This window comes from Ascaphus truei, chromosome 3 (genome assembly GCF_040206685.1).
Source record: "Ascaphus truei isolate aAscTru1 chromosome 3, aAscTru1.hap1, whole genome shotgun sequence".
In the NCBI taxonomy this organism is placed as follows: domain Eukaryota; kingdom Metazoa; phylum Chordata; class Amphibia; order Anura; family Ascaphidae; genus Ascaphus; species Ascaphus truei.
In genome coordinates, this window is record NC_134485.1 from 410,914,826 (window position 1) to 410,937,910 (window position 23,085).

Consider the following 23,085-nt stretch of genomic DNA (forward strand, 5'->3'; position numbering starts at 1 on the left):
GAAGAAACCACAGACTGTAATGTTCTAGTGCAAGAGAGGCTAACGTGTGCTGGGAGCCACGGGGAGTGATTCCAGAGCATGCCTGGAATACAGATCACATGTAGCCCAGCAGGCCATCAACTAACTCAGGGGTGGCCAACTCCAGTCCTCAAGGGCCACCAACAGGTCAGGTTTGCAGGATATCCCTGCTTCAGCACAGGTGGCTCAATCAGTGGCTCAGTCTTCAAGCCATCTGTGCAGAAGCAGGGATATCCTGAAAACTTGACATGTTGGTGGCCCTTGAGTACTGGAGTTGGCCATTCACTGACCGAGGCACTGATTGAGCCACCTGTGCTGAAGCAGGGATATCCTGAAAACCTGACCTCCTGGTGGCCCTTGAGGACTGGAGTGGGGCACCCCTAAACTGACTACTTATTGTAGGGAATATCAGATTCAGGCGGCATTGACATTGGCCATTAGTGGCCCTATAAGTAGATATATGTGCGCGGCCCACAGCCCTAACCTTAGAGTTAACTCTTTCACTGCCACAGGGTCTAGCAACGCATACACACCTTATTCATGTAAACTGTGTTAGCACACGTCCGACTTTCCGTGCGCTACCTCCAGATCGCCAATAGCGCAGCTTAACGAGTAAGGGCCATAACCTTACTCATTCCATGTTTGCATCTTTACAAACTTGCCGGGCTTTTTTACCTTCTCATCCTGCTTGCATGCTGCTGTGAGATCCTTGAGTAGTGGATGCACAATTATACTTGCAGGGACTGTTAAAATGACTGCCTTTGTCCATTCATAACATTGATCACTGCTGTTTTGGAACCTCAACATTGTTTTTTCATATAGGGAAGGCGTTAGGCTCTTAAACCTTGAGTAATAAAGAATAATAGACAGATCGTAAATGGGGAGTCCAGTAATACAAAAGATGTTACACGGGGGATTGCTTTCATGCATTCAAACCTTAACATGCGTTGCATTACACGTTCATTGCTACCGATTGGTTAAAATACCTTTTTAGATCCACGCTTGCATCAGATGTTATTTATTAGCTATTTTTCATGTTATAGGGAGCCATTGTTGTGCCGCTGTGCCTTAGTTAAAATTGTATGATTGATAGAAAGAGTAAAAACCTGAATGCTGTTGATGAGCTAAAATGTGTCTTTAACATACTAAATAGACATAAGAGTAGTTTTGGGTATCAAAGCATTGGCCTCCTGAGTTCTGCGCTGATTATTAGTTGTAGTATCTAAGATAGTAAATATTGTTAGTATAAAACATTTCATATGGCATAACCATGGTGCTTCGTAGGTACAGGTGCAGCCACGAGTATCCGAACACGTGCCTGGGAAAATCTGGGGCAGTCTCCCAGTAATGCTGCAACATTTCTGTGACATTTCTGCAGACAGACTAATGGCCCATCGGATTAACACAGCGGGGGTCCCTGGCAGTCCCATTCAGTTCAAACTGAAGTGGCTGCATCCGTAATTTAAACAATTTACATTTTAAAAATGAGCATTTACTTTTAACAGGTTCTGTGCTATTTTTTCAGTAGCTTCCACAAAAAAAATAAAAGCTTTTCTAAATGATATTTTTTATTTTGTCTTTCTAGGTTCGTCTGGAGTGGCCGACAGACTTGGCTGTCAATCCCATGGATAATTCGCTCTATGTCCTCGACAATAATGTTGTGTTGCAGATCTCCGAAAATCATCAGGTGCGCATTGTGGCCGGGAGGCCAATGCACTGCCAGGTACCTGGTATCGACCACTTTCTTCTCAGTAAAGTGGCCGTGCACGCTACGCTGGAAGCCGCTACGGCACTGGGCGTATCTCATAACGGCATTTTGTACATCACTGAAACGGATGAAAAAAAGATCAACAGAATCAGGCAGGTCACTACCAATGGAGAAATCTCGCTGGTCGCTGGAGCACCCAGTGGCTGTGATTGCAAAAACGATGCGAATTGTGAGTGCTTTTCTGGGGATGACGGGTATGCGAAGGATGCGAAGCTGAACTCCCCGTCATCGCTTGCTGTATGTGCAGATGGCCAGTTGTACGTAGCAGATCTCGGTAACATTCGGATCCGTTTTATCCGGATGAACAAGCCATTCCTCAATAGTCAGAACATGTATGAGGTTTCTTCACCGATTGACCAGGAGTTATACCTGTTTGACACGACCGGAAGACATCTTTACACCCAAAGCCTTACCACTGGTGATTATCTGTACAACTTTACATATACCGGAGAAGGAGATCTAACCCTTATCACTGATAACAATGGGAATACACTAAACGTAAGGAGGGATTCTACTGGCATGCCTCTCTGGTTAGTGGTACCTGATGGACAAGTCTACTGGTTGACCATAGGCACAAATAGTGCTCTCAAAAGTGTGTCAGCTCAAGGACATGAACTGGCCATGATGACATACCATGGAAACTCTGGTCTTATGGCAACCAAAAGCAATGAAAATGCCTGGACCACATTCTTTGAGTAAGTATTGCTTTGCCGACCTTTTTTTGCGCCTTTAAAATACCCGACTCATAAGTAACTACAGATGCCAAAATGCTTTTCAAACCTTTTATAAGAAATGGAAATCTATTTCTCACTACATCACTATAAATTCCAGCCGTGGAAATTTATTATGCTTTAGTAGAAATAGAAAATGTTTTTTTTTTTTTTGGTTTTTAGTAAAAACTAAAAGCATGTTGACATAAATGATTGACCAGCTCCAAATGGAATTGCAGCTATAAATGTAATTCTGCCAAAAATTAAATTGGCTGCAAACATTCAGGGTCAGATTTTTCCATTTGTGACTATTTCCATGATGATATTAATTGACGAAGGGGATTGAATACAGAAATCGGACTCAGAGGGTTCCACATTCACTGTTATTTAAAGCCAATGTAAAGTAGAGGTTTCTTTTTCAATTTGGTGGATAAAGGGGTATTGTGAAGAACCAGGAATATCTGCTAAAATGATTTTTTTTTTAAACTCCTAAGAGAAAACCAAAACCAGATTACATTGCCTTCATGATGTGTATATAGATAAACCTTCAGTAATCGGTGCAGAGCAATTTGGACTGTGCAAAGAAAAGGTCCAAGTGCCTTCAGCAGCTCTCATTCATGAATATCAGGTAGTTCAGAACGAATAATAACTTCCCAAGGTATATTATTTGCCGACGTTTGAACAGAACTGTTTTTATTTCCTTTCTTTTGACGTATTATATTGGACCAGGAAAGAAGCGTTGGATTATATATACACCTGTGGAAGTACCATCACTCTCTGTTTTAATAGCTTAATGATCAACTGAATACAAATGTCACAATAGTAAATGAATTTAATGACACTATGACACTGAATTATATATGTGCAGGACACATGGGAACATACTGACATTGCTTAATTGAAAGTGTCCTTTTGTTGCATATTTGCTCATCTGCACCATCCTGCGATTTGCATTACCATGCAAGTTGGAGGTGTTAACAGGAACATGACACACACGTTGATGTATGACATTTTGCATTATTTTTGCTACATTTAATGTGCATGGAGATCTCCATCCTTGTGTCATAAATCTCCCTGCTTAACAATCAGCATCACATTTATTAACAAGCTTCCTTTCATGGAACCGCAAGCAGAAAATGGGGCAATGAGTCCAAGCAAATGCTTCTTTGCACTGGTGCACAGATCCTCTAGCGCAGGGGTCTCCAAACTCAGTCCTCAAGGGCCGTCAACAGGCCGGCTTTTATGGATATCCCTGTTTCAGCACAGGTTGCTCAATCAGTGGCTCAGTCTTTGGCGGCCCTGGCCTGTTGGCGGCCCTTGAAGACTGAGTTTGGAGACCCCTGCTCTAGAGCAGGGGAGGCTAACTCCAGTCCTCAAGGCCAGGTATTAAGGATATCCCTGCTTCATACAGGTGGCCCAATCAGTGGCTCAGTCAACTGAGCCACTGATTGAGCCACCTGTGCTGACGCAGGGACATCCTTAAAAATGCCTTGTTGGTGGCCTTTGAGGACTGGAGTTGGCCTCCCCTGCTCTAGACTTAATAAGTGGATTGTGGCCCCTGCTAGTTTACTAAGCTCCCCTGCTACATATTAAAATACAATCTGCTCTCAAGAGTATAGGATATAAGCCGGGTTTGGGTTTTTGTTAACTTTCTTGTGGCCGCCATGACATTCCTTCTTGGATGTTAACTGAGCATCTATTCAGATTTGATCCAAGATAGATCAAAGCATCTCCAATTACATACATGTAGCACCTGTTCCCCCCTCTGCCACGGAAGATCCGGCCACTACATGGGTATTGTCCCCGGTGCTGTAGCTCACCTGCTGGTAAAGGAGGTCTGAGTGGCTCCGCAGTTGTAGTTTGGGAGCAGCAACAGGGCAGGCTTTCTCCCTCTCTTTAGTGTGCAGCGCCTCCATCCCATGAGGATCCTGCTGGATGCAGAATGGTCCCCACAAGCCATACTCATTTCCATTAATCACACGCCGTAGTTGGTCCAATGGCAGTTTTATTGTACAACAGTATGATATCCTCCAGCCCTGGAGCAGAACCCAGGGGCTTGAGACCCCAAGAGCCCCTCCTAATCTTCTTCACCCGCTGGTAGGGAAAAGGGTATCACACTGTCCCATAATCAACCTCTCTCAATTTTGGGGAGTGTCAGCGTTTATTCCCGGGGGGAAGGGCTTGTAACCCCGCCCCATTACAGGGCAGGACTAGGTACTGACAGGCATCACACCATATACATGTGACCCAGTCAGTACCCTCCCCAGGTTTGACACTCTAACTGTTGATTTAGGCCTGCCCTGGATAAGCAACATAGTAACCATCCAGGCTGCAACTGCAGGCTAGGTCCTGCGCAGGAGTTTAACCCCAACACTGCCTGTTCTTGCCAGGACTTCTAGTGTTGAGGCCAGTAGAAAGCTATAGCCAGGGGCACTTGGCTACATACATAATTTACAGGGAAAAGGGGAATGGTAATAGGGAGTGATCAACTAAAGGCCATACCAATAAGTGTATAAGATAATCGATAATTATAATAAGTGGGTGAAAACTGTGAACTGAAAGTGAATCAGTAAAATGGTGAGTACACTATAGACAGTGTACGCAATAGAAATTTCACTTAAATGCACACCACTAACAATATAGAATATAACTTTTAATAGTATTTACTTAAAACATATATTACCGGGTGTGAGTGTAACAGTAATTAAAAAAATCAATCTAACATTAGTGAAACGAAATACCAATAATCCCTTCTTAATAATCACTCATACAAAGTATAATGCTGTGCACTGCTCCTGGTATACACCCCTCTCACTTTGGGAGCAGAGGGCTGTTATGCTAGTAGTTGCACCTGACTAGATCTATAGTTGGCATTATTTATGCTTTCTAGACACTTTATATTTAATAATTAATAGGTGTATCACTGAGTTTTGCTCCTGTTCTCTGATGGGTAATGCCATCAATACTGAATTAAGCCATTAATTCCTTATCACCTGACAAGCATTATACTTTGTCTGAGTGTTTACTAAGAAGGGATTATTGGTATTTTGTTTCACTATTTTGTTTAGATTGATTTTTTAATTACTGTTACACTCACTCGGTAATATGTTTTAAGTAAATACTATTAAAAGTTATATTCTGCATTGTTAGGGGTGTCAAAATAGGAAAAAACCTGGCGCTTACCTTAAGCTTAATATATGAGGTGTGCTTTCAATGTGGCAGTAAGTTAAACCACGGCTCTATGACAGATGCTTTGAGCCAGCATGGAATTCCCCTCTGCTGCAACCCCAGGGAAGGGTTAATCCGGAACCCTTTCAAAAATATAGAGACATACAAGCAATGGGGGAGCGTGGGATTAGAAAAACATTTAAGAATTAAAAACAGTAAAATACAATAAAATTATTGTGGTTATAACAATATTGCTGGGGGTTGGTGAAAATATTAGATACACTTACACGGCCATGTGCAAGTAAACACGATGGTGTGGTTTCTTTAAGCAATTCCAGTCACTCCCAACAACAGGTAATGGTGGTATAGAGGGTTTAGAGATAAATATATAAATATATCTGTACTCACACGGCCCCATCTGATGCCCAAGACTGAAGTTAGAATCTCACGTTGGTTGCAAACAAAGAAAAGTCCACACTGGGGGGAGATGCAGATGGGTTAATTTAACCCCAAAGTTACCAATTTCCTGCAAAGACTCACACACGGCCGTGTGAGTACAGATATATTTATATATTTATCTCTAAACCCTCTATACCACCATTACCTGTTGTTGGGAGTGACTGGAATTGCTTAAAGAAACCACACCATCGTGTTTACTTGCACATGGCCGTGTAAGTGTATCTAATATTTTCACCAACCCCCAGCAATATTGTTATAACCACAATAATTTTATTGTATTTTACTGTTTTTAATTCTTAAATGTTTTTCTAATCCCACGCTCCCCCATTGCTTGTATGTCTCTACATTGTTAGGGGTGTGCATTTAAGTGAATTTTCTATTGAGTACGCTGTCTAGTGTACTCACCATTTTACTGATACATAATTGACATACTGTACTGTACATAATTTTTCGGACCATTCCTAAGGTGAACGTCTTGTCCCGTTCAAACTTTTTGTATGTTACATGAGCTCCAGACCACAACCGTTCTACATTCAGATATCAAAAAAATGTATATGCAGAAGATACTTTTGTTGTCTTAAATGGTGACATATTACAACATGGATGAGCCAATTTGATTTTAGTGCCATAAATGTGATCTCAACTTACAAACAAAAGTAGTATGTAACGGGAACCAGCTGTGTTTTAAATAAATTTGGTTCTGAGTACATTTGGGCACTGCATTCACTTATACTACAGTACATAATGTTATCATCACCGAGAACAAAGCAAAAAAACCTATATGTAAGTAATTATATCACTGCCCAAAATAGAACTTTTGTTAAATATCTGAGGGCAATTGTAGAGATGCCAAGATTAGATATTATTAGCTGCGATCCAACGTTTGCAACGTTTTTCATTGATATACAGTTGCTTTCAAAATCACCCAAATCTTCCTAGATATAAGCACCCATCTTCTCTTTATATTTAAGATGCCATGGAGAGTGGGACGCAGTTACAGGCATCATGGGGTTTGGGACCAAAACATACAGTAGCATTGTAATGTCAACATGCAGATGGTTAACACTGATTCCCTGAAGTGTGTGGGGGGGAGGGGGGGAACCCACTGAAAAGTTGACACCCTTATTTGTATTCTGAAAAAAGAATCCGCTCTTTAATGTATTCTATGTGCCCTTTTTATAAAGAGCAAGAGGAGCAATGAAAACATTTGAGGAGAGTCTGTAGCCAGCTTTGTCCTTAAACATATCACATTCCTGCGATGGTATCACTCCGGACAGTCACTGTTTGGTAACTTTGATCCTCAGCCTTCTTTGAAGAATAAACACACCACTTCATGTTTGGCATTCTCTTCATCTAAGAACTGGACAATGTTTGCAGTTTTCAATTTACTTGCTTAACTAACTGAAACAATGTACTGTAACTTTACAATTTAATTTTCTTGGTAAAGAATGTGAATGATTGTATATGCTATTGATGTGCAGCAAAGGATTTCCATGTTTCTCCTGTGACCAGTTTTTAAAGGCACGTTCAATGTCATTTAAAGGTTATATTCTCATTTCCAGGCATAGAATTTACACATCACTGCGTTTTGCATTATAAAATCAATCCACCAGCCTGAAACTTTTGCCAGGAGATCTAAAGGTTAAGCAGGCTTTCCCCCAACAGTAACTCAAAGGTGTAGTGTCACTTAGCAGCATATACATTGCAATCAAGTGAAAGCCCTCAGCCATGAAACTCCTTGTTTACAATTTTTTAATACTTGCTTCATAATTTAGCATATTTTTAATAGCTTTTCAGATTAAAAAGGCAATCCAAGCGGCACTTAAAAAAAAATTATATTTTTTTTGTTGTAATATATGCAGCCTTTGATTACCTTAATTGTAAACTTATTGCCTAAGCTGCCGATCAATTCGCTCTCCCGTGATCAATCAGCAAAGATCCTGATTCCAGGTTTCACTAAATGGCCACCTTTCAGTTCCAATCAATCCTTCAGTCAGTGTTACTCAGCAGCTACAATGTATTCTTATATTACTGAGGTAACATTAGCTATTGTTACAGTTTGCAGCTCAAACTGCTGGAAACATTGACAACAAATGATCACAAGTGTTGCAAAAATCTCGCACTGTTTGGGAGGTGGGCTAAAACCTGCTATTGAACTCAAAGGATTCTCTGTATATTAAAAATGGCATTAAGAGTTTAATAATAAAATAAAAAAATGTAGTATGTATTATCTAATACTACAGAACAGAATTATTAAAAATAATAAAAACACCTAGGATATTGCATGCATCACCTTTAAGGTGCTGTAAATGTATCTGCAAAGTAACTCATGTTAGTGTGATACAGAATGTATGACTGGAAAACACCTGAGCAGTTCTGCTTGGAACTGATACACAGGAAAGTGGAGCAGAAGCGTAGAACGAACGAGAGGTTTTATATTAATGCTTACGGTTTCAGATCACTGCCATGGAAAAGTACACAAATGTCATCCTCTATCATGTTTTTCATTACTCATAACTCATTTTGTGGTGAAATATTAATCACTCTTTTGGTTGGAGCTTAAATCGGGTTTTTCAACCTCCTTAAGCAACACGGAATTCTTTTAAAATGTAAATCAGCTCTGTGGACATATGGATTACCAAGGATTTTACATAAACTATAGAATGGCTGAAGCTTACTTATGAACCCGCTATTCTTTTTTTTTTTTTTTTTTCATTTGACTAGTTAAGCAATTAATATATTTATCAATTTTCATGAAAGTTCTAAAAGTGTGATATATTGTAACACTATTTCAATGCTTGGAACATGTGAAGATGTAGGAATTGCCCTACTTCTGTGATAATGTTTTTCCATAAAATAGACAAAGGTGGCACAGAACACACATTCAACAAAATGTGTATATATATATATATATATACAGTGTTCGACAAACCTATACATTTGCTCGCCCCGGGGCTCATCGTGGCGAGCTCCTATTGGCCCAAGCAGCACACGTTTGGTATTAGGTGGCGAGTAGATTTTTTTGTGTGGCGAGTAGATTTTTTGGTGATTTGTCAACCACTGTATATATGTATTTATGCTTTACTGTGGAGGGTTTTAGTCACTTTTTTTACCCACCATAACCTTAATAGTCGTATATATATATATATACATACATACATACATACACACATACACACATACACACATACACACACATACACACACATACACACACACACTAGTGTGTTTGATGGTTTTACCATAAAGTTTACTTTAGTGTGTTTCTATAAATGTAGTTAGTAGAGAATGACATTTAAACACATGCGCAAAATAATGTGATTCACATCATTGCAGTCACAATGTCAATTAACTGCTTGCAATTTTGCAAGTGCAGAAATGTTTTTCAGAAGGCAATGAATGTTTTAAGCACACAGCAATCTAGGCTGCTTGCTGTTCCATAACCTCAGCCCTTGCTCAGCCTTGTTGCTCATTTTCAGGTACGACAGCTTCGGACGTCTGACCAATGTGACATTCCCAACGGGCCAGGTCAGCAGCTACCGCAGTGACACTGACAGCTCTGTACATGTCCAGGTAGAGACATCAAGTAAAGAGGATGTCACTATAACAACCAATCTATCAGCCTCAGGGGCCTTCTACACACTGCTACAGGGTGAGTTACAGACACTTTAACGGTGCAGTCCCATTAAGTTCAGTTTGTAAACAGATCCATGTAATTGGCTGCCTTATCCAACCTGCATCATGATGCTGTACTGGGTACTCAAACATTCATTTTTTTTACATCATCTGGTTGGCAATTGAGACAGCATTTAATGGGCCATGCACTTCTTTTTTTGACATAAGAATGGCAAATAATGCTTGCCAAATACTCAACACACATTTCTTGTTCTAGACCAAGTCCGGAACAGCTATTACATTGGTGCAGACGGGTCTCTCAGGCTTATTCTGGCTAATGGGATGGAGGTGGCACTGCAGACTGAGCCTCACCTGCTGGCTGGTACAGTGAACCCAACAGTAGGGAAGAGGAACGTGACCCTGCCCATAGACAATGGACTCAACTTGGTAGAGTGGAGGCAACGCAAGGAGCAGGCCAGGGGACAGGTCACTGTTTTTGGACGGAGACTGAGGGTAACGTATTTTAATCTGTGATTGGAATGTTGCCATAATTGTCTTCCGTTTTAAAAGTATAGATAGATGTTTTAAAACTAACGCTCCGAAATTTTACAGTGTTCTTTGTGGCTTCTTCTTCTCCCAATGTTGGGACATAAAATACCATTTTTTAACCCCTTGTAATTAACAGACTATTTTGAAAAAGGGAGTGGGCAGAAGCATTTTGTGCCGACAGGACAAAACGTCAGCAAATCACAGAGCAAGCAAATAAAGACAACCACTTTCTTAAAATTAGAGGGCGATTTAGGGTGTTTTAACATTCAGGATGTGAAAAAACAGTATCAATGTGCAGTCACCACTTACTTGTGTACTAAGCGTTTCTTAACCCTGTGCAAGGCCATACTTAACATAGAGGGACTTCACACAAATGGGGGTAGGTAACCATCCCCACCATGATTTCATTCACTATGTTTAAAACCAAGTTTAAAAATGTATTTCAAAATAACAGGACAAAGTTGCTGTGCTTCTCTAACTTTGAAAGTGGGCACGTTTCAAAGTGATTGCCTGATTGCAAATTTGGTAACAATTTTTTTTATATATATCTAAGTTTCGAAATCTGCGGTTTATAATAATGGTTCTCAGTAAATAAACCCAGTATCTTTGCTTGGGTAGATGAGGCTCATTAGGCCTGGGACATAGTAACTTGAAGCTCGCTGAGGCGCGCTCCTGCTCTGCCTCGCCTGCTGAAAATTCAGCTTTTTCCTGTCCTTGCAGGCGAGGCAGCGAGCGCGCTCTGGGGGCGGGGCGGGGGCGGAGTGGAGGCGTGCCGGGAGGCGGAGCGGGAGGCGGGGCTAGTCCCTCGCTCCCATTGGCTGTGAGCGGTCACGTGACCGCTCACATCGCTTCCCCGAGCAGCAAATTTGAAACTTGCCTGTCTCTGCAAAGTTTCAGAGCCTCCGCACGCATCAGCGCGCATACGGAGGGGGAAATTATAGCCGCGCTGATGACAGATGCAGGGGGTTTGTGCATCTGCTCAGCGCGGCTCAGCCCGCCTCAGCGAGCTTGGACTTACTATGTCCCAGGCCTTATGGGGGTGTTTCCTTATCCGGGGTTCTGGGTCCCATTTGTTTTTTGATGCCACATATGAACGTTGGCTCAGTAATCATAAGATTTTCTCTTGACAAAGGGGTGTACCCCAAAACGTTGTACCATAAGATCCTTCTAGTGTGAAAATACAGTCTTCAACACAGGTTTCTTGTAGTTCCAATTGTTATTGTTGAGGCATTATTCAATACCAAACTTCAGTTAGCAGGAATGAGATGTTATAGGCGGAGGGGAGCTGCCTTTTTGGTTAGCTGTTTCTTTCTGCTCTGAGGTAATTTTTCTCAAGCATGGCTCCAACTACAAATTAACCTTTTCATTTTAGGCTTGCTAGTATGAAAAGACAGAGCACAAAGCATAGTATACAGTTTTCATTATTGAAGGTGGTATATCTGCTGTCTGTGTTCCGGACCTTCACTATCTAACTCTGGTTTACTCCCACAAGCACCAAGAAGTTTTGCACTGTGTGAATCCTTGTCTCAGCATTTTCACAGAGCATGCAAAAGAAACCCTTAAAATGACTTCTTCAGTGAACCCCAACAGTCTATCTATACATAGCCCTTAGATTAGAAATTAAGCAAAGCATTGCTCCAGTTAACATCACTATGTGTACACATGAACTTTTCCATGAAGAAGCACGTAGCATCATCTAGACCAGGGATCCGCAAAATCAATCAGGCAGTTGAACGGATATCGTAACACAGTTGGATTTATGAGCTGGGGAAAATGGTCATTGGAGGGTTTTTATTTAATCCCCATATGAATCTGTGGTAAAATAGAACAAACGCTGAAAAGAGATCAATATGAAAAATACAACCCCCAGATTGTGTCAATTACATCGCTGTGTCTTTCTGCTTAAAGAGCTTACAAGCAGTAGAGCCTTGTTGTATATTTGTGTAGTATATGTTACTGTATAATTTGATTTAATAAGTGCTCTGGTTGGAGCATGTGGAGATCCATAAGGAATACATTCCTTTTGAGCGTGTTTTGTTTCTCTGTTTAACCACTGTGATTATTAATGTTAGACATTTACCCTAAAATTGATAGATTAATAAACGTGGCCTTTAAAATGAACCCCCATTCAGGGAAATCAAAAGCTATATTGAGAGAGCTTATCGGATTTATTTAGCTAAATACATAACTAGGGACATACAATCCAAGACTTAAGTGTTCCTGAAACAACGTGCGCACGTCTTTAACCCAGGCTGTGCTGAAAAGCGGTGCAATTCAGCAGGCATAAACTTATAGGGGTTCGTGTTGTAATGGGCAAGAACCACGAGACATGTGCATGTGCTCACAAGTGCTACTTTTATTGCTGTACCGGTACGATGGAGGCTTTTTGACACTTTTCTTTTACTCACCATAACTTATTTTGTGTCTGAAACAACTTAGAAATTGCCTTCCAAAAGAATAGGACATGAGTCTCCAACCAACCTGGGTGAGACATTCCAGCGCATTCATTTATTTGCTTTAGCAGATCCTTTAGTGCCTAGTTCCCAATGTGATGACACTTATGCCAACCAGTTTGAAACTCCTTCAGCGATGCAGTTTAATCTCATTATCGTGGCTGGCACCTGTCCCACTTACTTACACATTGCTTTTTGCTGGTCACATACTTCATTCTCCAGCATTCTATAATAATGCAATCATATTCTTGGATCCATTAAAAACAGTTGTCACTGTGTTTTTCTGCGCTGCTTCATACCTTTTCCTCTTATTGTTACATTACAAAAATCATTGCAGCGTTACATAGTAGGTGAGGTTGACAAAAGACATGTCCATTGAGTTCAACCTAAGTTAAATGTAGACGACAGATACATATCCTTTATGTGTATATACAGTTTATTGATCGAGAGGAAAGCAAACAAAAAAACCATTAAAACATTATCTAATTATGTCTCATAAGGGGAAAAAATAAATTCCTTCCTGATTTCAATAATGGCAATTAGTTTTCTACTTGGATCAACATCCTTCCCATGTTTACTTATTTGGCATATCCTTGTATACCTTTCCTTTATAAAGCGAGGTCCAACCTTTTCTTCAAGATATCTATTGTATCTGCCATCACAGTCTCTGTGGGTAATGAATTCCTCATTGTAACTGCCTTTACAGTAAAGAATCCTTTCCTTTGTTGCTGGCGAAATTTCCTTTCCTCCAACCTTAAAGCAGCAGTTCAAGCAATATCCTACATGTGTTTTTTTAAGTAAATCAGTTCTGTACCATGAGAAACTACTTGCAGCGTTAACCCAACCTTGAAAGGTTCCATTTATGACAACTGTTGTCTATCCTTCAACAAGTTTTCAATTCACGTGCAAATATGTTTACCCAGACAAATGTATTTATTTTGTAAACTGACCTTTTGTGTGGCACAGTATAAAGAGCCTTTGCAAAGTCTAAATAGACCACATAATCTGCATTACCGTCACCGTGGTCTAAATTCCTACGTACCTCCTCAAAGAACTAATTAGGTTAGCTCCTCGGAGCAGGGACTCCTCTTCCTTAATGTCTAAAGCACTTATTCCCATGATCTGTTATTTATATTATCTGTTATTTATTGGATTACCACATGTATTACTGCTGTGAAGCGCTATGTACATTAATGGCGCTATATAAATAAAGACATACAATACAATACAATACAATCCTTCATAAATCCATGCTGACTATTACTAATAATTTTGTTATCCAAAACAAAATTGGATATTTTGGATATTCCTGAATATTGTCCCGTACTAAACCTTCAAGTAGTTTCCCCACTATTGATGCAAGGCTTACAGGTCTGTAATTCCCTGGTTGTGATCTAGCTCCCTTTTTAAATGTAGGCACTACGTCTGCTTTGTGCCAATCTTGTGGTATTGAGTCTGTGGAAATTGAGTCATTGAATATTAAATATAACGGTATGGCTTTTAGGGAACTTATCGCCTAAAGAACCCTTGGGTAGATGCCATAGGGGCCAGATGCTTTTATCTACCTTCATTTTAACAAGCCGTCTTTGAACTTCTTCCTCTGTTAAGCAATTGTTTGTTAACATAGAGGTCGTGGCTTCCTCCTGTTGCAATATTTTTGCAACTAACTCTTGGTAAATACAGAGGCAAAGAAAGTATTTAATACCTCCGCCTCCTCTTAATCTCCAATAATTTGCCTGCCGATCTCACACTAAAAGGGTCCCATATTTTGTATTCTAATATATTTGTTATTAAGGTACTTGAAGTACCTATTAGGGTCTTACTTTCTGTTGCAATCCTTTTTTTTATTGCTAATTTGATTGGCCTTTAGCAACTTTTGTTATATTCCTTATAACTCTGATATGATGCTTTTCTAACAATGTTTTAAACACTACCCACTTATTTTTCCGCGTTTTTCCTGCAAAAATGTCATCCCAATGTATTCCTTGTAGATAATTCCTCAGTTTATTCAAATCTGCCTTTTAAAAATATAAAGTCTTTGCGTTCTTCACTTGGTTATTTACTGTATGAGCTTGGACAAAACATTTTTTAGATGACCTATGTTTTTTGTTTATTAAGTTGCCCAGAATGCCACTTTCAAAACTCAATTTAAAATGCAATAAAATCTTAAATTATTAAACAAATGTTAAAAATCGAAGAGTAAAGAAGCAACTCACATCCAACTCTGGTTACCTTTGCCACGTTGGACAGATACCGATATCCATCTCATTCTGATATTGTTGATCAAACCACTTCAAATCAGTCTCAGACGTTGGATGTAAGAATAGTTGTTTTATTCAATGGTAACAACAGGTAATAAGTCATATTTGGGTTACTCTGAACACAAATGAAAACCCGACCTGGCAGTTACTGTAATGCAAAGAGCCAACGCCCGGGGAAAGTATTTATATACAGGTACTCTCTATATTTGAGATCTGCCTACCTCACTCATACATCACTTGTCAATCATTCATACGCCAGGCCACCTTTTCTTCGGTCTGCATATATGGTCATGTCCTTTGCCCTATTTCCTCTATCAACTTTTAGGAAGGGTAAAGAGAAACTTGGTGTGTCAGCTCTTATGGTTCTTTGCACCTTGTGTCTGTGCCTCTCTACAGGCATACCCCGGTTTAAGGACACTCACTTTAAGTACACTCGCGAGTAAGGACATATCGTCCAATAGGCAAACGGCAGCTCGCGCATGCGCCTGTCAGCACGTCCTGAACAGCAATACCGGCTCCCTACTTGTACCGAAGCTGTGCGCAAGCGGGGAGACTATAGAGCCTGTTACAAATGTGTTATTTACGTCAGTTCTGCACGTATATGACGATTTCAGTACAGTACATGCATCGATAAGTGGGAAAAAGGTTGGCTTCACTTTAAGTACATTTTCGCTTTAAATACATGCTCCGGTCCCATTGCGTACGTTAATGCGGGGTATGCCTGTATACTTCTGTATATCTCTACAGCAGTGGTTTTCAACTTTATTTTTCTCTTGAGTCACTCCTATTCACAGTGCTTAGTTGCTGAGGCACCCTCACAACAGGACAGTCAGTCATATGACAGAGACAAACAGACAGTGACAGAGGGAAGAGAGTATAAGGAGACAGAGCACAGAGGACAGAACAAATACACACAGGACAGACAGACCCACAAGCTCGCCTCTCTCCTGCGCATGCTGCTTCCTCCTCTGCTTGCCTCCCTCTCCACCCTACTAAGGCTCCTGACACCTTCTCCTGATTGGTTGCATTACACAGCAGCAGCCAATCAGGGTTGCGGAAACTGCCCTGTCCCCTAGCAACTGCCCTGCTTTCTCCCTGCTCTGGGAATCGGTGACATCCTCTCGCGGAACTCCATAGTGTCACGGAACTCCATAGTGTCACGGAACACCATAGTGTCACGGAACTCCATAGTGTCACGGAACACTGCTCTACAGAATCTTCACTTGTGCAAAGACACTTTTGGGGTTACGCGCATCCTGTTTGCAGACGTGTGTCTGTGACAAACACTGACAGCAACCCATTTGTATCTTGTTTCAAATCACTGCCAATGCTTGTAAATTAACCTTTTCATTCCCAGACTGGCATGCCTGATATGTTTTATGTCCATTTATCATTGTCCAGAATATTTTATACCACAGATATACGTTCCAGAAAAGCTGTACTGTGCATAGTTAGCTACAGAATAGCCTCATAGGTTGACACTGGATGACCTCTGCAATATGTATTGTGATTTACACTTCTTAAATAATGTATATGTTCCCGTAGGTACACAACCGGAACTTGCTGTCTCTTGATTTTGATCGAGTTACAAGGACAGAAAAGATTTATGATGACCACCGGAAGTTCACCTTGAGAATCCTGTACGATCAAGCTGGCAGACCCAGCCTTTGGTCTCCAAGCAGCAGGTTAAATGGAGTCAATGTTACCTACGCTGCCGGGGGCCACGTCGCAGGAATTCAGAGAGGGACCATGTCTGAGAGGATGGAGTATGATCAAGCCGGCCGACTCATATCCAGAATGTTTGCTGACGGAAAGGCCTGGAGCTACACTTACTTAGAGAAGGTGTGTACAATTCTTAATACTACTGTACATCTGAACAAACTTTTGTATGATACTTTCCTTATTTCCTTGGTTGTCCAGAGTATGAATTTTGTGTTAAAGTTTCAAAAGTAGTATCATATACCGACCCGAAAAAATAAATGCGATAGTTAGTATGACCTACCTGTTATAATCTAATTCTTAAAAAATACAACTAAAACATTGTTTTTCCCCATCAAATTAAACCTGTTGTCACACTTGGCTCACTTACTGCTCTGCTTAAAATTACATCTACGTTCATATGTCTATCTACTGAGTTCATGCATATTATATGATGATACAATATGACAAATGATTTGACTAACATAAAACATTACAATAATATTTTTTTTTAAATATGACTAACTAATAACAAGTTTGAAATATTTATTAGAGTGCTTAGCCTTCTTTGCTTACCCCTCCCAATTTTGTTTCTGGCAGATTATCCACGAGAGGTTAATGTATACTTGTAAAATTAAGCAATTAAATATTTATTTTTCTTCTTCCACAGTCCATGGTGCTGCTTCTTCACAGCCAGAGACAGTACATCTTTGAGTTTGATAAGAACGATCGCTTATCTTCTGTCACTATGCCCAACGTCGCAAGACAGACAATGGAGACCATCCGCTCCATTGGATACTACAGGAATATCTACAGGCCTCCTGAGGGCAATGCTTCTGTCTTACAAGACTTCTCAGAGGAAGGGCAACTCCTGCAAACGCTCCACATGGGTACAGGCAGACGTATTATCTACAAATACGGCAAGCTGTCAAAGCTGGCGGAGATCCTGTATGACACCACCAAAATAGCTTTCACCTACGATGAAACCGCCGGTATGCTCAAGACAATCAACTTGCAAAATGAAGGCTTTACCTGCACTATACGGTATAGGCAAATTGGGCCTTTAATAGACAGGCAGATATTTCGCTTCACAGAAGAAGGGATGGTGAATGCCCGCTTTGACTACAATTATGATAACAGCTTCAGGGTCACCAGCATGCAAGCGGTCATTAATGAGACACCACTGCCTATTGACCTGTACAGGTACGATGATGTCTCGGGCAAAACTGAACAGTTTGGTAAATTTGGAGTGATCTATTACGATATCAACCAAATCATCACCACGGCCGTCATGACACATACAAAGCACTTTGACACCTACGGCAGAGTAAAAGAGGTGCAGTATGAGATTTTTAGATCCCTGATGTATTGGATGACAGTCCAGTATGACAATATGGGCAGAGTGGTAAAGAAGGAGCTGAAAGTGGGTCCCTATGCAAATACTACAAGGTACTCCTATGAGTATGATGCTGACGGACAGCTACAGACAGTGTCTATTAATGACAAACCACTGTGGCGGTACAGTTACGATCTGAATGGAAACCTGCACTTACTGAGTCCTGGGAATAGCGCCCGCCTTACCCCATTGAGATACGATTTGAGGGACAGGATAACTAGACTGGGGGAGGTCCAATATAAAATGGACGAAGACGGATTTCTGCGGCAGAGAGGGAACGATATATTTGAATACAGTTCCGCTGGTCTTCTCATCAAAGCTTACAACAGAGTGAGTGGCTGGAGTGTAAAGTATCGTTACGATGGACTTGGACGGAGAGTTTCTCGAAAGACAAGTTTCGGCCACCACTTGCAATTCTTCTACGCGGATCTGGCAAACCCTACCAGAGTCACACACTTCTACAATCACTCGAGTTCCGAGATAGCCTCCCTTTATTACGATCTCCAAGGCCATCTATTTGCAATGGAACTGAGCAGCAGTGATGAGTTTTACATCGCATGTGACAACATCGGGACCCCTTTGGCCGTCTTCAGTGGAACCGGATTGATGATCAAGCAGATTTTGTACACAGCGTATGGCGAAATCTACCTAGATTCCAACCCGGGCTTCCAAATCATTATAGGCTACCATGGCGGTCTCTATGACCCTCTCACCAAGCTTATCCATATGGGCAGGCGGGAGTATGATGTGCTCTCTGGTCGCTGGACAAGTCCAGACCATGACATTTGGAAGCGCCTGAGTAACACCAACACGATGCCTTTCAACCTCTATATGTTTAAAAACAACAATCCGGTCAGCAATGCTCAGGACACAAAGTGTTACATGACAGGTAAGATCAATGCAAAGTGTATATTATGTTGCATATTCACCATGGCATACGTGTGCTTGGTATTACATTAAATATAGGCATGTCCTTGAGATTTTATATTGGGATTGTTCTCTCCAAGGCTGTTGTATCTTAATCTCTCGTTTAAGCATCAATGTACAGTATGGATATCCATACATCCCATAAACCCCTATAGACTAAAGCAGGGGTGCTCAACTCCAGTCTCCAAGCCCCCCCCCCACCCTCCCAACAGGTCATCTTTACAGGATATACCTGCTTCAGCACAGGTGGCTCAATCAGTCCCCACTTCAGCAAATGGTGGCTCAATCAGCCCCTGCTTCAGCACAGGTGGCTTTGACTGAGCCTCTGATTGATCGACCTGTGCTGAAGCAGGAAAATGTCCTGAAAACCTGACCTGTTGGGGGGGGGGGGGGTTGAGGACTGGTATTGAGCACCCATGGTCTAAAGAGTTCTTGTCTTAGCCTTCTATTCATTTAAACGCAGTTGCCATCTTTCTCCTGTTAATTAAGTTGACAAATAATGTCACTAAATCATAATAATCTGCCATAACACAGGAGTTTGCAAGAAAGAATATTTGAGCTGTAACAAACAAAACTGTTTATCTTTTTTGTTCTTGTTTCTAATTGTTTTCCCCTCATAAAAATTAATTTAGTGCAAGCTAATAGAAAATGGAAAACTCTCCCTCATGTTCCTCCAAATTCTCCCGTATATTAACTTCCACGTGCTTTCCAGCCTGTTCTACACCGGTTATGTCACTTGAACGTAATACTGTATAGATTAAACCTCCTTTAAAGAGGCCATCCACTTAAAAAAAAATATATATATATGCAGCCCTTGATTACCTTTATTGAAAACGAATTACCTAAGCTGCCGATCATTTTATTCTCCGGCGATCGCTCAGCAAAGTCCTGTTTCCCAGGGTTCACTAAATGGCTGCCTTGCAGCTCAAACGGCTGGGAATATTGGCAACAAAATAATCACAAACAGGAAAGTGATGCAAAGATCTTGCACTGCTGGGTAGGTGGGCTATTAACTGCTATAGAAATCAAAGGATGTAAAGTATATTAAAACTCATTAAAAATGGCATTGAGTTGCATTTAAAAAAAAAAAGCCTTTTAGTAAGTATTATCTAATACTACAGAACTGGTTTTTTTTTTTTTTTTAATTTTAAAACCCACATATAGGATATTGCTTGGATTGCTCCTTTAATAGTGGGACGGCCTACAATTGATCACAAAAGAGGTTAATTCTGAAACAAAATAGACTCTCTTGTCTGTCTAAATTCTATAGCATTATGTGTCTTATTAGCAAAGGTTGGAAGGCCCCAATATCCCCTTTAATGCTTGAGTAAGTTGTGAGTCATTTTAGTCTTGCCTACCACTGCTTCTATATTGTCGATGCTAGCTACCTTGTATATATGTAATTATAGGCTTTTATAAACTTTATAAGCTTTTCCTGTAGGTTTCCAGATCATAAGAAAGATCCTTAATGATGTTTAATTCATGCATTCATGAGGACATGTTGTATTATATAAGGTAATATCAATGTGACCCTATACTATTGTGGCGAGTCTTGAGCACGTATTGTGACACAGTAAATACCTTCAGAGCTACAACCGCAATCTATGGAAGGTGAAAGGAGCGGTATGGCTTCTGCATCCCTTTACCTAGGAATAGAAAACATGAGTGGGTTTAACCTTCTCTGCCGTTTTGAAGCCTAACCATACCAAGAAATAGTGGCAAGCAGTGAGGGAGCCGGCAAATCCGGTTAGGAGAACAATAATCAAGATAATTATTTTCCATAGATCAAAACCTAAACATTAGATCAAAATGCGCTGCTTGGGATTGAGGAGTTTAGAGGAAGTATTTACGTTTCGAACGTCCAATGTATTAAACATGAATATTTTAGGGCTCGTTCATTGTACGCTACAGAGCTTTCCTGGCAGCTACAAAAGCCCTGATGGATTGAACTGACATTTCCATTACATTTCTAACCACTCTCTTTTTGGTGTCATCTAACAAACATACTGAGAAATGTGCTGGCAGCTCAGTGCAGCTGCAGGAAAACTTGTGTTCTTGTTATATGTCATTTAATGCACAGAATATTTAGGGGCCTATGCTATAAGCATGCCTAAAAAAAAATTTTGCCGGCCCATTTAAATTACCTGTTTTTTGAGCGTTGCTATCACGCTGTTCAGAAAGCCTCGATTACCTGTGATAGCAAAATTCCCAAAACGGGCGAGTTGCCGGCGGCGTGAAGATCGCCTCTCTGAAAAGGCCTAACCCATAGATTTATTTCAGCTGCTCAGAGAGCCGCCTCTCCCTGCACAAATCTTGCCCAAAATTAATGTTTTTTAATAAAAAATGTAATAGTGGTGTAGGTGAGCAGGGGGTCTCCGGAGCAGAACGGCATTGATTTCAGGTCCAAGGAACAGGACACGCAATAGTGTAATACTGTACATACAAGGGTAAAAGGGGACGATAGAGAGCACTCTGATAGTGATCAATATATGCAATTGCAGGGTGCACGGAACAAAAGGGGACCCTTATTCCCCTGTATAGTACTAACAAATCTACGTAAGTACCAGCACTCACTGTCTAATAGCTAAATGATGAAAACAGTTGTAATGCAGAATAAACATTTAATAATAAAACGAACCAGAAGTAAATCAAATGTGTTTGCAGAAACCAGTATCATAAATGGGCATGTCACAAAGTGAGGGGTGGGGGGGGGGGGGGAAAGGAAAAGGGGAAAAACCATGAAACACAAGGAATATACACAAAAAACGGAGAACGGAAAGTATGCTAGGGGGGCGACGTTTCGAGGGACTATCTCTTCATCTGGCCCATTCCCCCTGGTCCAAAAGGACCGAGAGGTACTTCCCTAAGCCTCCCTTCCCCTATAACTGGTCAAATCAGACACCCCTGAAAATAGATAGCAAACATACAGTGTAGGCTAAATACAGCTAAACAGCTAATAGCAGGGCAGCAAGAATCCACTAAAGTCAATGCCAGTAGTACCAGTACCACAAGAAACTGTGGGCAATGGTACAGTAAAAGCTGAACACAGCTTGCAAGAAAGCAGCTTGCAAAGAAGCACCAGGAGTCCACAACAGTCAGTGAAAGGTTAACGGGAAAAGTAAATGAAGTGATCAAACCCTCAGTGGCTCTGCTCCTTCTGCTGCTCGTGGGGAGCACTTATAGGGGAAGGGAGGCTTAGGGAAGTACCTCTCGGTCCTTTTGGATCAGGGGGAATGGGCCAGATGAAGAGGTAGTCCCTCTAAACGTCGCCCCCTTAGCATACTTTCCGTTCTCCGTTTTTTGTGTATATTCCTTGTGTTTCATATTTTTTCCCCTTTTCCTTTCCCCCCCCCCCACCCCTCACTTTGTGACATGCCCATTTATGATACTGGTTTCTGCAAACACATTTGATTTACTTCTGGTTCGTTTTATTATTAAATGTTTATTCTGCATTACAACTGTTTTCATCATTTAGCTATTAGACAGTGAGTGCTGGTACTTACGTAGATTTGTTAATACTGTACATACAGTCAAAGCAGAAAAGGTATTGCACTCACATTTGACGAAGTCAAGCGGGCATTTCGGTTACTAAGTTTAACCACACTGTTGTTGTAGATTCTCTGTTGCCAGGGCACCTCTAATGATGTATATCGTCTCCAGTCGCAGGACTCGCAGTATCAAGCAGGGTCCCCGGTAACAGGATATTCTGGCAGGGGGAAGGTCCTCCCCTGTTTAGCTGCTGGGCGCAGGCCCAGGTTCTAGTTTTATTACCACGGCCCCGTGCCTCGGGATATTTAAATGCATAGGAGATACCGGCACCCCATAATGGGGCCTGTATCTCGGGAAGCAGGGTGTCCCCGGAACTCAAATCAACGCGGTTCTACTCCGGAGACCCCCTGCTCATCTACACTAGTATTAAAATATATTAAAACAGCTACTACCCACAATAAACATTAAAAACACAACAACACTAATACCCACCTCCTCTACCCCCACATGATTGATACTAGAGGCCATGGGTGTCCGGGGGTCCTCAGGTGGTCCCCGCGGGTGTCCAGGGGTC

The 23,085-nt window shown here is 41.1% G+C and overlaps 1 protein-coding gene across 1 annotated transcript in view; it reads left to right on the forward strand.

The window, feature by feature from the left end:
* TENM4 (teneurin transmembrane protein 4) overlaps positions 1 to 23,085 on the forward strand; it is a 1,230,300-nt gene that overhangs the window by 1,194,143 nt on the left and 13,072 nt on the right. Inside the window, 5 exon segments of the mRNA XM_075592607.1 lie at positions 1,604 to 2,481; positions 9,603 to 9,775; positions 10,016 to 10,251; positions 16,547 to 16,843; positions 17,370 to 18,984. Coding sequence (XP_075448722.1) covers positions 1,604 to 2,481; positions 9,603 to 9,775; positions 10,016 to 10,251; positions 16,547 to 16,843; positions 17,370 to 18,984 — 3,199 coding nt within the window.